The 14,806-nt window shown below is 33.0% G+C and overlaps 1 protein-coding gene across 2 annotated transcripts in view; it reads left to right on the forward strand.

Annotated features, from left to right (window-relative positions):
- LOC126750194 (leucine-rich repeats and immunoglobulin-like domains protein 1) overlaps positions 1–10,368 on the forward strand; it is a 93,897-nt gene extending 83,529 nt beyond the window's left edge. Inside the window, exons 2-5 of one of the 2 annotated variants that reach the window (XM_050459727.1) lie at positions 7,555–7,892; positions 7,957–8,102; positions 8,161–9,776; positions 10,157–10,368. In XM_050459727.1, the coding sequence (XP_050315684.1) occupies positions 7,556–7,892; positions 7,957–8,102; positions 8,161–9,776; positions 10,157–10,166 (2,109 nt within the window). In that variant the 5' untranslated portion in view covers position 7,555 and the 3' untranslated portion in view covers positions 10,167–10,368. The other variant, XM_050459726.1, reaches the window with a different exon arrangement.
- Positions 10,369–14,806: the final 4,438 nt, after the last annotated feature.

Here is a 14,806-nt window from a genome sequence, read left to right on the forward strand (position 1 = left end):
AATTTAAAATTATTAGCATGAAATTAATTAGTCCGAAAGTATGTTTTCAGTAGACTATCAAGATTGTTATGATAATGTAAATACGTTAATTATTCTCCTAGTTTTTGTACTATTTTATTCGCATTTTATAGTTAAAAGTTGATTAGTAAGGTTTATTTAGGGTTCTACTTACGTTTAGTTTAATATTTTTACCTACAGTCTCTAGTTTTTAAGTAGTTCACGTTGCCTGAGGGCCTCAATTTCGCCCCAATTTAGGTTAATTTGGTTATATTATTGTAAATCCCCGTATTTTGAATTTGTAGGCTTGCTTGCTTGCTTTGACTGTATTCTCTCGAAATTATAGGTCTCTTTCGGCAAAACCAATGAAGAAAATTTCAAAAATTATTGATCCATGATACCTTGTAATAAAATATTATTAAAATTACCTTTCATTGGAAACAATTAAGCGACAGTCAACGCGAGTTAGGTTAGAGTTTTAGACGATGCCAATAAAAGTGTATTCCTGAATTTCGTTACAATATTGTAGATTTAAATGCTGTTTTTAAAGCAATAGTAGCTGATCAGAATAAAAATATGAATCATCGTGAAAGTGCGGTTACACAAAGAAGAATTATTTTATTCTTTTGCGCATTAAAAACTGAGGATCTCGAAATAACTAGCGGAAAATAATATTTTTGCTCCCACCTTATTTGGATTCAACATGCAGTGACAAAAAAGTCCTTTTCAAGATAGCTAAAGATGTAAAAATTAAAGAGACTAAAGCAAAGCAATTTTTTGAGTTAAAAAAAAAGTATTAAGAGAAATCATACTGATCCTCTTGTGAATGGCAATTCTAGGAGAAATTAGTCTTCTTATTAAAATGTAATAAACAAAAAGTAAGTAAAACCAAATGTACTCCTAAAGTCAATTTTAAAAGTAAATTTTTTTTAATAAAATTTCACGGTAATGTGACTGTACATATCATTGGACACATCAATATTTCAGGGTATTATTGTGTTTATAGATTTTAAACTGGGGAAGTCTTTATCTCCAAGAAAAAATACATGTAGGTCATTTAGTTAAAGGTATTATGCATTTCGGCTGTATCAACAGCCATCATCAGATACAGAACATCACAAAAAACATATACGTTTAACAGACGAAACTCAAAAAAATTAGGTTATTGGTTTTTGAGTTTTGTTTGTTGAACGAATATGTTTTTTGTGATGTTGGTTTGACTGGAAGGTGAAAATTGTGCTCTTAAAATTCCATAAGATGTTGTATCTGCTGGGTCATCTTGCTAATAATTCATACCATTGTATATGAAAAACTGCACATTTTGCTGATTTTCATTTACATGCCATTTTTGTTTGGTGCTATATTCCGAAACGTCTTTTTAATCTTCAGAAGAAGGGCTGTTAGGACGGGCTGTTAAATAAAATAAAACCATACCAGCATATTGGCATATCATAAATCAAATCTACTGTGTGCTACAAAATTTACAACTGTGTAATCCACAAAAAACTTATTTATCTATAATTAATACGAAATAAATATGAACTGTAAATTCGAAATTTTTTATTTCGGTACCATTAAAAATAATGTACTAAGGAATACAGTTCGGCTTGGGGTTCACCAGTTTGTGAGTAAAGGAAAAATATTTAAATTTTTGCTCTGCACCCAAACGACTCATTTGCAGATATGCATAAATAGCTACGTTTACAACGCGTGTACCAAATATTAAATTCTTGCATCAAATGACGTCACGAGGATTATTTTTTCGGTGTAAATGGCAGCACCCGAATTTGATGCTTTCGAAACAGGGTATATTAAATTAATTTTTTTTCGGTGTAAACAGCTAGGACCTATTTTGAAGTACCAAAGTGACAAGTTGGACATTTTGTTGCATGTTAGCTTATGAGGTTTTTATTTTTGTACACAAAAATAAAGAAGAAGATAAAAAGATTATGATGTTTAAACATCAATAACACTTTTAAAGATTTAGAGGTTATGTCCTCTAATTTTTCGTCTAAACTGATAAACTCCCTTCAACTGACGTGTTGATCCTGGAGATAATCCTGCACTAATTTAATCCTCAAAATCAATCCTTATAAACAGGGCTGTACTAAATAAAAATATCATTTGATCCATGGACCTAATACATCCGCACGTTGTAAACGTAGCTATTGTTTATTTTGATGTCCCTTATCACTCGTTCAATTATGTCAGTATTTGGTTATTAATAACGGTGTAAAATTTCAAAACTTCACAATAATTACTAAAATACATACAAAAAAACAAAAACAATTTCATATGCCCAACCAATTAATAATAAAAAAAACAACTAATTTACATTTAAAACATTATGCAATCTGAACTATGGTGAAACACTCCGGTACGAGGTGAACACAAGGCGGAAACCGTGGGCTTGAACATGGAATATTTTAAAGAACCTCGTTGCATTTGGTTTATATTTTTTTTATTGCTTTTACCTCGTTTTAAAAGGCAAAAAAGAGCGTCCATTCATCCATCTTTGACTATAAGGTTAGAAAGGCTCTTTAGAACCCTAATTACGGCATCTTGTACTAATTACCACCATCTACAATGAATAGCATTAGTTAACGACTGTCTTAGAACTATATTTTACCCATATTTGTTAGGTATAACGCAACGCCTCGAAAGCAGTTACAATCAATATAATGTTGGTGTGTGGGTGGACGAGAATCTTTCAAACCTGAGCCTGCATAATGAATTTATGAAAGCCGAGAGGTATGAATAAGAGGATTTTGTGAGCGTTAAAATAATTAGACACCAAAATGGTAAAACTGTGATTTGAAATTCTCCGTATTTAATTAAGAATTACCAGCATAAGGATGATGTACTATCTATTTGTCTTTGTTGGGTAATGAGGAAATTAATAAGTCAAGAAATGCCCTCTAGTATAAAAAAAAACAATATCGCTAGAAAGACATAGATTAACTAAGTCAACACGATTACTATAAGTTATCTATAATATATCTATTATTATAAATAACGTATACAAATTTTAAAGAACAATTAAAGGTTTAAAAATAATAAATTGAAAAAGTAAAAAAAAAAAATTAATGTGACGTGAACTTTTAATATAACAAAGTTATAATATTATTACTGCTGAGTTAAAACGAGTATATCAAATATATCAGTATGTATGGAAAACTAAACCAAAGTCTATATTTCAGTTGAAATATATAGACTTTGATTAAACTAATTAAGATCTTTAAAACATTTTTAACCTGATACCATTTAACTCGAAAAATTCATCCATTATCCCAAAGATGCTGGTCATACACTTTTATAAAAGGTAAAAACACGAAATCTACAGCATCACAAATACATTTAATAAAATTACAAAGGTTACATGTTTCGCTCGACTAGAGCATCACCAGACCATAACATACACAAAACACCTGACATATAAGTAAACAAAGCTTACAAAGCTAACTTGTGAGTGTTTTAAAGTGTTTTATTGTAAGACAAATTATGTTCAGAAATCAAAATGCTTTACCCCCAGAAGGGATTACCCTATCAGAGATAAATTGAAAAGAATAGCCGAGGAATGTTTACTATAGCGTTTCTACGAGCTAGTTAGGGTAAATTAAAACAATCGAAAATAGTCTATTTTTTATTTACACACTTCACTACGAAAACAGGATCACTCATGACGACTAGAGATATTTCTTTTTACTGTATTTAATAACAACTATTTAAATCTCGCACCAATATTCCTAATTATACTTCACTGAACTGAGAACTATCGGCGATGCGGCTCCTTATATACTCGGCAGAACGCTGTTCCGGAAGATTCTTGCCAACCTTCGAGACGTCGTGCGGTGTGCCACTTGTGTCATTCCGGAATGACGGAGAATGAGCTGAGTGCTCGGTGTTTACAATATCGTTAAAATACCATTCCAGTCATCTGCTATCTTTCTTCTACTTAAGTTTTTGCTTTTCTACTTGTACTGTAAAACCAACGGCAGAAACAATTCTTAGATGTACGCTCTAAGATATTCTCAAAATAACCTGAGCCTGCATAATGAATTTATGAAAGCCGAGAGGTATGAATAAGAGGATTTTGTGAGCGTTAAAATAATTAGACTTCAAAATGGTAAAACTGTGATTTTAAATTCTCTGTATTTAATTAAGAATTACCAGCATAAGGATGTTGTACTATATATTTGTCTTTGTTGGGTAATGAGGAAATTACCAAGTTAAGAAACGCTCTGTAGTATAAAAAAACAATATATCTAGAAAGACATAGATTTACTAATTCATAATATTATTACTACTGAGTTAAAACCAGTATATCAAATATATCAGTATGTATGGAAGACTAAACCTTCAACTAAAATATATAGACAGTGATTAAACTAATTAAAATCATTAAAACATTTTTAACATGATACCATTTGTTTGATGTTAGAAATGAAGATTGTTTTATTGTAAGACAAATTATGTTCAGAAATCAAAATGCTTTATCCCCAGAAGGGATTACCCTATCAGAGATAAATTGGAAAGAATAGCCGAAGAATATTTACTGTAGCGTTTCTACGAGCTAGTTAGGGTAAATTAAAACAATCGAAAATAGTCTATTTTTTATTTACACACTTCACTACGAAAACAGGATCACTCATGATGACTAGAGATATTTCTTTTTACTGTGTTTAATAACAACTATTTAAATCTCGCACCAATATTCTTAATTTTACTCCACTGAACTGAGAACTATCGGCGATGCGGCTCCTTATATACTCGGCAGAACGCTGTTCCGGAAGATTCTTGCCAACCATCGAGACGACGTGCGGTGTGCCACTTGTGTCATTCCGGAATGACGGAGAATGAGATGATTGCTCGGTGTTTACAATATCGTTACAATACCATTCCAGTCATCTGCTATCTTTCTTCTCCTTAAGTTTTGCTTTTGTACTTGTACTGTAAAACCAACGGCAGAAACCATTCTTAGATGTACGCTGAAAGATATTCTAATTGCTCAAAATAAAGTTCTCTATCAACCCAAACACCAAAAAACCTCATACTTTTACTAAATTTTCACCTGACTGTTTAGGTTGAAGACGTACCAAAATATCAAGAAGCTTTCCCTTTTAAAGACATATTGATAATTTAAAACTGCTTGACACATTATACATTGTTTTGAGTGATAATAATTTTTTCTTTATTCGACGGAACTTGCCAAAACATAGATTTTTAGCTCTAAAAAAACTTAAATACTAAATTTTATAGAAAAATATTTGATTTTCTCACAGTTATTAGAAAAAACCTAAATAAATTTCAAAATTTATCATCCTCTCAGTTATTATTAACTTTTGGATATGGGAAAATAGTAATATGTGGGCATAAGGAGGCTATAAGGAATTAAAAACTAAATAAATTTTTTAGGAGTAAATCTTAAAATAATAAGTTCTATCAAAAATTGGAGACATTTAATATGGCCTAGGCACATTTAAATTTAATTTATCAACAATTTTTTATGACGAATTAAGTATATAGGCAAATTAAGTCAAATTCTTGAAGAAACCATAGAAACTATAATAGTTATTATTTTAACATATTGTGCAAAAATAATGTTTTTTTTACTTACTTGAATTAAAATTACTTGGCCGACACAAAGTTGCTTTTGCCCATAACTTTACTTCTTAGTTTCCTTTGGTTATGAAAATTTGACTGAGCTAAGTTGAATTTCACTTCTGTACTTGTATATAATAACTGGTAAAAAGAAATACTAATTATAAGATATAACCATTTGTATGATAATTGCAGAACTGTTATTTCGCTATAGGAGCTCATTTGCCTTCTAGTAAATTCTAGCATCAATTATTGTTGAATAATATTTCAAAATAATTGTTTATGCCATAGATTAATACGAAAAAGCCAATTTACCAGTTGCTCGAATATATTACTATAAAACCTTTAAGACTATATCCTACTTGTCGTAAGAAATGCTCAAAATATACAAAACTCATAACCACCCTATAATCTACGGATAAAATGTAGCGTAAAGTCCAGTTCAGAGATCTATTAGAATCTTTGATGTGCCGCGAATAGTCCGTGTGCCGGTGTTGCTTGTATTGTCACATGGCATGCATGTTTAAATCGCAAAATTTTATGTGGAGAGAGTCATAAAGTAATATTCTAAGCGATATTTACTCATTCCATTAAATAAATAAATATTTTTTTTTATACATTTGATTCGTAAAATTTGACTACATACGCCCACGTACTACTTTGTTAGACGTCTGACCTCAGTCACAGCCACTCAAGCATAAAAAGTTGCACAGGTCCGGCCTTAAAATTTATTTCTATTTCAAATTTTATTATTCGGGTTTAGTTTTACGAAGTTAGAAGTTCAGGATAGTTAATAGCAAGATAATATTTAATTTAAAGATAAGATTTAAGTACGTAAAATCAGTTTAACCAAAAATTTTAATTTAATAAGTTTAATTTTTAGCGCCATCAGTGGGGTGTTTATAATAAGTGACAAGAGAATAGGTGGTACAAATTACTTAGGCCCATTTATTCTGTGGATTAAGGCATTAAAGATTTACTTTTTGACACAAAAGGGTAAAATATTTTGAATATTGACATTTATTTTTATTTGGTGGTTATTATTAACGAGGATTTTGGCTGCCACATTCAATGTCCTTTTTTATTGTTTTTTTTTTAATTTATATATATTATGATATATTATTATAATACCAAAATAAAAAAATAAAACCACAAACAAAAAAAAAACACACTTCCTCACAGTAAAAACTGCAAAAAAATTAGACGAATACAAGCCTAATTCTAAATTCTCCACTTTCATAAACGTGTAAAAAGCAAAATCCATTAAATAATAATAACCTCACATCACCCCCTCTCCCAACTATTAAAGGTGAGAGACCTATCCTTAAAGATCTCTTTAAAAACACGATGGAAGTAATACAAAAACAGCCTAAAAATTTTGTAAAATGCTTGGATTTTAGTCCGAAGTCAATTTTTTTATATTAATTTCTTGTGATATTATTTTCTTTCTAATGAATATTTAAATAGACATTTTTAAAAGATAATCCAAAAATAGTATAAAACATCGGATTTTACGTATATTTAAAATGATTTCATAGATAAATTATATAAAATTTTGCCATTTAAACATGTATATCATGCGACAATAAATACGACATAGGCGCACGGACTATTTAGTTCGGCATCTGCGACACATCAAAGATTCTAATAGATCTCTAAACTGGACTTTACATATTTCAGAATGATAGTCTCGACGAAGCTTCTTTGTTTCTGCTTATAACTAAACAGCTAAGCCATTTGCTTAAATAATAGCCATGCAGGATATATCTTAATTTCTAATAATCAAATGTTTTAGCGATCTGAAACCTACAAAAAATATAATATATATAATATATAAATATAATATATAAATCATATTTTATAAAATGACCCAACTACCTGTTATATTACCTCTTTTTATTTTACTAAGCAATGATTTGTTATATATATTAATAAATATTTCACTTCTCTTTTCAGCATGTGGTGGGTTACCGTCACTCTTCTTTGGTGGTGCGGTACTGCGGCCATTCCATCACCAGGGTCGGACCAATGGATATGCCCAGAAATCTTTCAACAACCCTTAGTGGAATGTAGCTGTGATATGCCGCATACTCTAAGATGCACTGGAGATGGTACTGCTTTAACTATTATCACTAAAAAGCTTCAATCCCTAAAAGCTGCGTCTATATCACTTTTGGATTGTACCGTGGACAATGTTACCGAACTTACGGGACCTCTGCTTGAGGGAGTATCTCTGCATGGACTAGTAATCTCTTCCGGAGAAATGAAATTAGTGAATCCCACAGCTTTTAAAGGTTTGTAGTCAATATATTTTTATATATTTCTTAATAACACAAATATCTTGTGAACTAATTGCAGGTCTGGCTTCTCCTTTACAAGCTCTTGGACTTCCAAACAATCAACTAACCGCAGTACCAACGGCAGCTCTTAAAAGCTTACCAGAGCTAGATAGATTGGACTTGTCTGGAAATCGATTAAAAATTCTGGATGGAGGAAGCTTCAAGGTAATATAATGCAAAAAACCTACTTAAATTATATTTTTACTTATAATATTTTTTCTAGGGTCTAAGAAATTTATCATTTATCGATCTAAGTGACAATGCTATAACAAAAATATCACCAAATGCACTGGATAACCTTCCGCAACTTAAAATATTACGACTCCGACGTAATCGTTTGTCATTAGCAGCTATAGCCAAACTAAACCCTCAACCAACTATAGAAGAGCTGGACTTATCTGAAAATCTCTTGGTCGGACCATTAGGATCAAAAACCTTTCCCAAAATGGAATGTTTAAAAGATCTTCAACTATCTCATAACTCCTTAAGCAGCATTAAAATGGGAGCCCTGCAAGGCACATTAAATCTAACAACATTAAGAATCCAACATAATTTGATTGATGTAATTGAAGACCATGCTTTCATTCACTTGACTACGTTGGTAACACTGGATTTGGCTCATAACAGGATTGTCGCTGTATCCGGAGCATCTTTAGCTCATCTAAGTCTTCTCACGGAATTGGATTTAAGACATAACTTTTTACGTGCCTTAACAGCTGACTTGATACAACCTCTTAAATCTTTAAAAGTTTTAAGACTAGATGACAATGATATTTCTATAATTGCTAGTGATGCTTTAAAGCCAAATACTATATTAAAGCACTTAACTTTGCTAGAAAATCCATTGAATTGCGACTGTAGCTTGATAGAATTTGGTATTTGGTTAACAAACTCCTCTATACCCACTGAAGATAAGGCTACAGCCGTATGCACTACACCTCCATCTTTAGAAAATGGTTTGTTAATTCAGATTTCAACAGATTCCTTATTATGTGGTGAAGAAGACCAGGACACAATGGTCATGGCTCCCTTATCGTCAACCCCATACAAAACTAAGGTGAATTTAAAAGATATCCAATATGATGGTAAAGAGATTCGATTAGTTTGGCATGTAGAAGATGAAGCTATACCTTATAGCTGCGATACAGTATTTATTTATGAAGAAGATGGGGCTAATGAAGTTTTAATTGAATCTTTCCCGTTTAAGTGTAATTCAACTAACATGGTGGACCCTAGCAGTTTGGAGGTGACTATGCCAATCTCGCTACAGATTCACCACAATTATCGCTACTGTGTAGCACTTTTCGGTGCCAATAGTTTGGATGATGTATCGCTTATCCTGGGTTGCTCTGATATGCTGCCTTTGGTGCAGAATCCTGTTATAACTCAAAACAGCTTTATCGGTCAAGTACCAAATGTAGCTTCCATACAAGCTAATCTCTCAAGCGCAGGCAGATTGTCTTTAGAAATTTTGATATATCCTGACGTCATAACTTGTGAACTAAATGTAGTAATTTTGGATCAAAGTACTCTACTATCTCAAAAAAAATTACCTTGTGATCAACCGAAATATACATTTATAGACTTGACTAGTGGTCCTTATAGAGTCTGTGCGAATGTGGTACTGGATCAGTCCAAACCCAAGTGCGTGACAGTTTTTAGGAAAGAATCTCCTAAATTTACTATGTTAGATATTGCTTTTGTCACGATATTTTCCATATTGTGCATTATGATAATAGGGCTTATATGGTGCGTAAGGAAGATACTTTTAAAGCCAAAATTGCAGACTCATCAGTGTTTTTTGCCCCCGGAGTGCGAGGAGGAAGTGCAACACAATCGGTACGTCAAATTACAAGCTACGACAAAATTATAATACTAACCCTGCTATGGATAGAGTGAGTTTAAGTGCCATAAGCTTGAGATGTATTTACGTATTAATTACTAATAAAGAGCGTGTTTATAACATCATTTTTTGCAAAAAGGTTTATAAATTATAATCTTTGGGCAAATATAAACGCAAATAGAATTAATTGTTTTAAGTTTATTGGGTAAAAACACTGTTTGGTGATTATCTTCCTTAAAAGACTTGTTTTTTTATTACCAATTATTTGTCATTTATTCATGCAATACGAATTGACTTAAATAAGCTTTACTTAATTTGTAAAAGTTCGTTTTAGAACTTTTTTTAGTAATTTCTAATGTTCATATGTTTATTTCAGCACAACCTAGACGACAAATCTACAGATTTCTGTTTGCCTAACATTGAAATAAAAAAATTATATTAAATTAACAGAACTGATTAACTGTAGTTTGTAAATTGTTGATACTGTACTAATGCTTGTTTTATATTGTTACGATTATTGTTTGTTTATTAGTTTTGTAGTAGCAATTTGTAAAATAAATTCATCGACTTCTTGCCAATGTCTGTAAATCTGTTGTTTTAATAATAACCCCAACAAAGACAATTTTTTATGCATTACTTTACTATTCGTATGAGTATGCCGAGTATGTATAAGTTTAAAAGAAATTGAACTACCCATAAAGCTCTGGTACTTTAGCAGATATTGGACTCATATTGTCCAGTATAAGCCAGGTTTCCTATAAGCCAGTTTTGTGATTTTTCTCTCTTGATTTGTTTTTTTTTCATTCTTGGTTTTAGTCCAAGTAAACAGTTTGATTTAATTGGCAGTGACTATTTATAAGATACATATCACAAGCGCATATCTTCTTCCCGGCAGGTGTTACAAAGAAAACAAAACCACGATTTTTTCGGTTCTTCTGATTTTTCCTTCGATTTCTTTTTGGTACCACTCTTTGCTTCTCTGACAACTTTGGTTGAATCCAATTTTGGTTTTGGCGTGAAAAGATCTTTGGTAACTTGCTGGGCTTTACTGTTTAAAGCCGGCTTCCTTTTTACTGTAGGTACTTTGATTTCGGGGGTAATGAGCAATCCAATATCTTTAACGAAGTATCTAAGCATTTAGAGTCGGGTGTTGAGTCCATATTCTGATTAGAGTTTATGGTTTCCTCTGTGATGATATCATCTTTTTTATTTTGTGGCAGTTTAGTTAGTCTCTTTACATCTTTTTGTTTTTGTATTAGTTTATTTAATGGTATTTCATCGTCATCGCTGCTTTCATAGTTCCCAATAGCCCTGGTGTTAAGTTTCTTAGTCTGTGTAGTCTGTTTTTTGTTTCGACTAAACTTATCTTCTAAACTTTTTTTTTCAAATTTACCAAAGGTTCATTTTCATCGGATATATCGTCAAGTGAATCATCGTCATGACTAAAATCCGATAGTGATTCGGTATCTGTGCTAGAAACGGGACTCTTCTTTCTTTTTTGAAGCGGTTTTTTTAGTAGTTGATATCCGCTTGTACTCGCGTTTGCGAACTGAAACGCAACAGTTTTCTTTGGCACTTGATACCCGCTTGTACTTGCTTTGTTTTTGTCTGCAGACTCAATTAACCTGCAAGAACTTTCCACGACATCTGATACACCTTGAGAATTATTTACTACGTCGTTTTCTTCTCTGTGGGTGATCAAACTTGGTGCATAAGCCTCTTCAGGTATAGCCTCTGGTCTAAATGGATATATACCGGTGGCTTTAAAACCAGAAATAATGTTTGATGGAATCATCGCTTTGAACCAAACGGGAGTAAAAATTTCTCCAAACCTCATTTTCGTAATTGCTTTTCCAGGGTTTATCATTAAAAACTGCAAAACTTCTTGATCCCAAAACGTCTCAAAACTTTTAAATACAGACTTGTCCATGGGTTGCAACTCATGTGAAGTATTGCTTGGAAGACAAAATAAAGTTATGCCCATGCGGTCTACTGCATCAACTATAGAAATATCAAGGTGACTTTTAGCCCCATCGAATACTATTAGTGTTGGGCCAGAATTTTTGAATGAGGAAAAATGAGTAAGCCATACAATAAAGGATTCACATGTCATGCATCCTTTATTTGTGACAATTGCTTTTGAGCCAGGTGGCAAGTGATCAGACCATTCCGGTTTTAACCTTTGTCCTTTAAAAAGCACAAAAGGTGGTACTGATTGACCCAGTGCGTTTCCACAACCTACAATTGACACATTTTCCCCATGCTCGGGTGCGGTTAAATGTACGCGCTTTGCCCCTTTTCTGGCTAAAATAATTGGTTGCTTATGAATTGTCAATCTGCACCCTTTTTCGTCCATATGATAAATGTTACCTGGTTTGTCAAATAACTTTAGCTTTTCGATGGTTTCTCTTAGCTTATGAAAGTAGTCATCAACGATTGGCCTATTCATTTTTTGGGCGCGCGCCATATTCATTTGTTAAGCTCTTCGTTTCGATACGTCCGGATGCCTAGTTAAGAATAACTTGAGCCATTTTCTACCAGCCCTATTCGAGATTTTAGAAAACGGATTTGAAATGTTTTTTGCTGTTGCATAAGAAAATACACTTTTCATTAAAATCTTGCTTGTTATAGGCATACGTCAGCTAGTCTGTGGATTCTTTGCACTAACTCATTTTCTTGTTCTGTAGATAATACTGGTAACCTTCTGAGCTTTTTTTTAGAATTTTGGGTTCTATGATGAAGGTCTAGTGTTGTACGAGGTACTGTATTGCTTGGCAGCAGCTTTGATGGACATTCCATTCCCTATGGCTTGCAACGCTGACCGTAGGTCTTCTTCTGACCACTGAGCTCTTTTTCTTGGCATTCTAGAAAAAAAAATATATTTTGTTCCTAATATTGCCATAGCTTCCTAATATTGCCACTGACAATATTAGGAATACTTAGTGATGGCAATATTAGGAACAAATGACGTAAAGAAAAAAAAATACATAACCTAGAAACACATATAAAATAATTGAAGCAATTTATAATTCAAGAACCATTGGATGTACATGTGCTTATTGAAAAAAATCCAGAAAATATTAGGTTAGATTGCATTACAATCAACGTAAAATGTGAACTTGTTTATAACGCGGAGAAGAAAAACAAATAGCGTGCTCCTACGGCTGACGAAAGACATAGACTAAACCTTTCGATGGTAAAACAAATGGCCGACAAATCAAACTAACTTTTGGTGCTGCCATCTAAATTTTAGTCTCGATACTGGCTGAGTAAGGAGGGGTGGCGATATTAGGAACAATGGCAATATTTGGCGCACGTACCTTAAGTCGTCTTACTTGTTTAGGCCTCCAAGTACCGTAAAACGGGGCTACTTGAAAACGGCGGGGTAACTTGATAATTTTGGCCGCCACTGCTTAAGTCATGTGATATCGGCAGCTAGTGTAAAATGTAAAGCAGGTATATGAGGCGAGCGCTTCCACATTCGTTATCGTTGCTAATAGATTGGGTGATACGCGGAACGTGTGTTGTGCTGGTCTGTAGTAATTGTGTAGCTTTGAAAAAAGTACGTTTTTTATATACCTATACACAAAGACACCTATTAGTAATAAAACACACTCAGATTTTGTTCCGAAAGAGACAGGTATTCACAGAATACTTACTAAAGGAGTTGTTTGTTTTCTGTGCTGGTATTTTCTCTGACAACCTAACCTCAAAACATACATTTTGTGTTTACCTGGTCAGTGGCGTAAAATTTTATTATTAATTTCCTTTCAGAGGTTACTTGAAAATGTTGCGGTTTTACAAAAGAAAGCCAGGAAGTCGAAAATATCGATGAAACACTTGTGCGATAGAATTATATTGGCAGGGTGGCAACTTAAGGGATTTAAGTAACCAATTAGAAATTCCCTAAATAACTTTATATCGAAAAGTTAAGGGATTGCACACAAAATCAGTTGGAGCCCAACCGGCCTTATCGCATGAAAAAGAGAATCCGTAAAATAAGAAAAAAGATATAATACGTAAGAAATACCGTAAAAACATATCTTGACGGAATGGGAAAATCAGTGCCGCAATTTCGGGAAAACCTGGTTATAAACATTTTTATTACGACATAAAGTTCAATTTTCGAATATGCTATTACAATCCATTAAAGAGAGTAGAGCCGCAGTTTCTTCGGAAGTAATTAATAAATATTTTGACAATTTAACAAATTCTTTTCAGGATGTTCTATCTGACGCAATCGTCAACTATGACGAGACCAACTTTACGGACTACTCTAGCCGTGGAAAAAGTAGTGATTCGCAGGACGTCTAAGAGAGCTGAGAAGGTAATGGACACATCAAAAGCAGCAACTTCAGTGATGTTTTCCTATCCAGCTTCAGGTTCTATGCTTCCCGTCTACATAGTCTACAAATCTGATCACCTATGGAGTACTTGAATGGAAAACGGACCACCTATTGCCAGCTATAATCGTTTGCCATCTGGGTGGTTCGACGGCACTATTTTTGAAAATTGGTTTACTAAATAGTGTTGCCATATTTTAAAGCTTTACCACCTCGCCCTGAAGTTATTATTGGTGATAATCTGGCTAGCCATCTCTCGTCTTTTGTTATTACAGAATGTGATAAAAACAATATTCGCTTTATCCTTCTACCACCCAACAGCACTCAATTCACACAGCCACTGGATGTCAGCGTTTTTCGACCAATAAAGGCAGGATGGAGGAAGGTTCTTCAAGAGTGGAAAAAACATAATAAGGGAACCATTAGAAAAGAAGTTTTTCCCCGTCTTTTAAAACAAGCATTAACGAAAGGTTTCACCACTAATGAACAACATATTAAGTCAGGCTTCAAAGCGACTAGGATATGGCCATTAGATAGATATAAAATAAGTTGCCTAAAACAGAGTAACAGAATTTGCAACAGAGTAGAGTAATTGCCAATTCACTAAAAACAATTTTCGAAAAATCTAGGTTTAAAACTCCAACTTCTGTTGGCAGAAAAAAGAAGTTATTCGTGGAAGCTGG

The sequence above is a fragment of the Anthonomus grandis genome, chromosome 2 (genome assembly GCF_022605725.1).
Source record: "Anthonomus grandis grandis chromosome 2, icAntGran1.3, whole genome shotgun sequence".
NCBI lineage: Eukaryota > Metazoa > Arthropoda > Insecta > Coleoptera > Curculionidae > Anthonomus > Anthonomus grandis.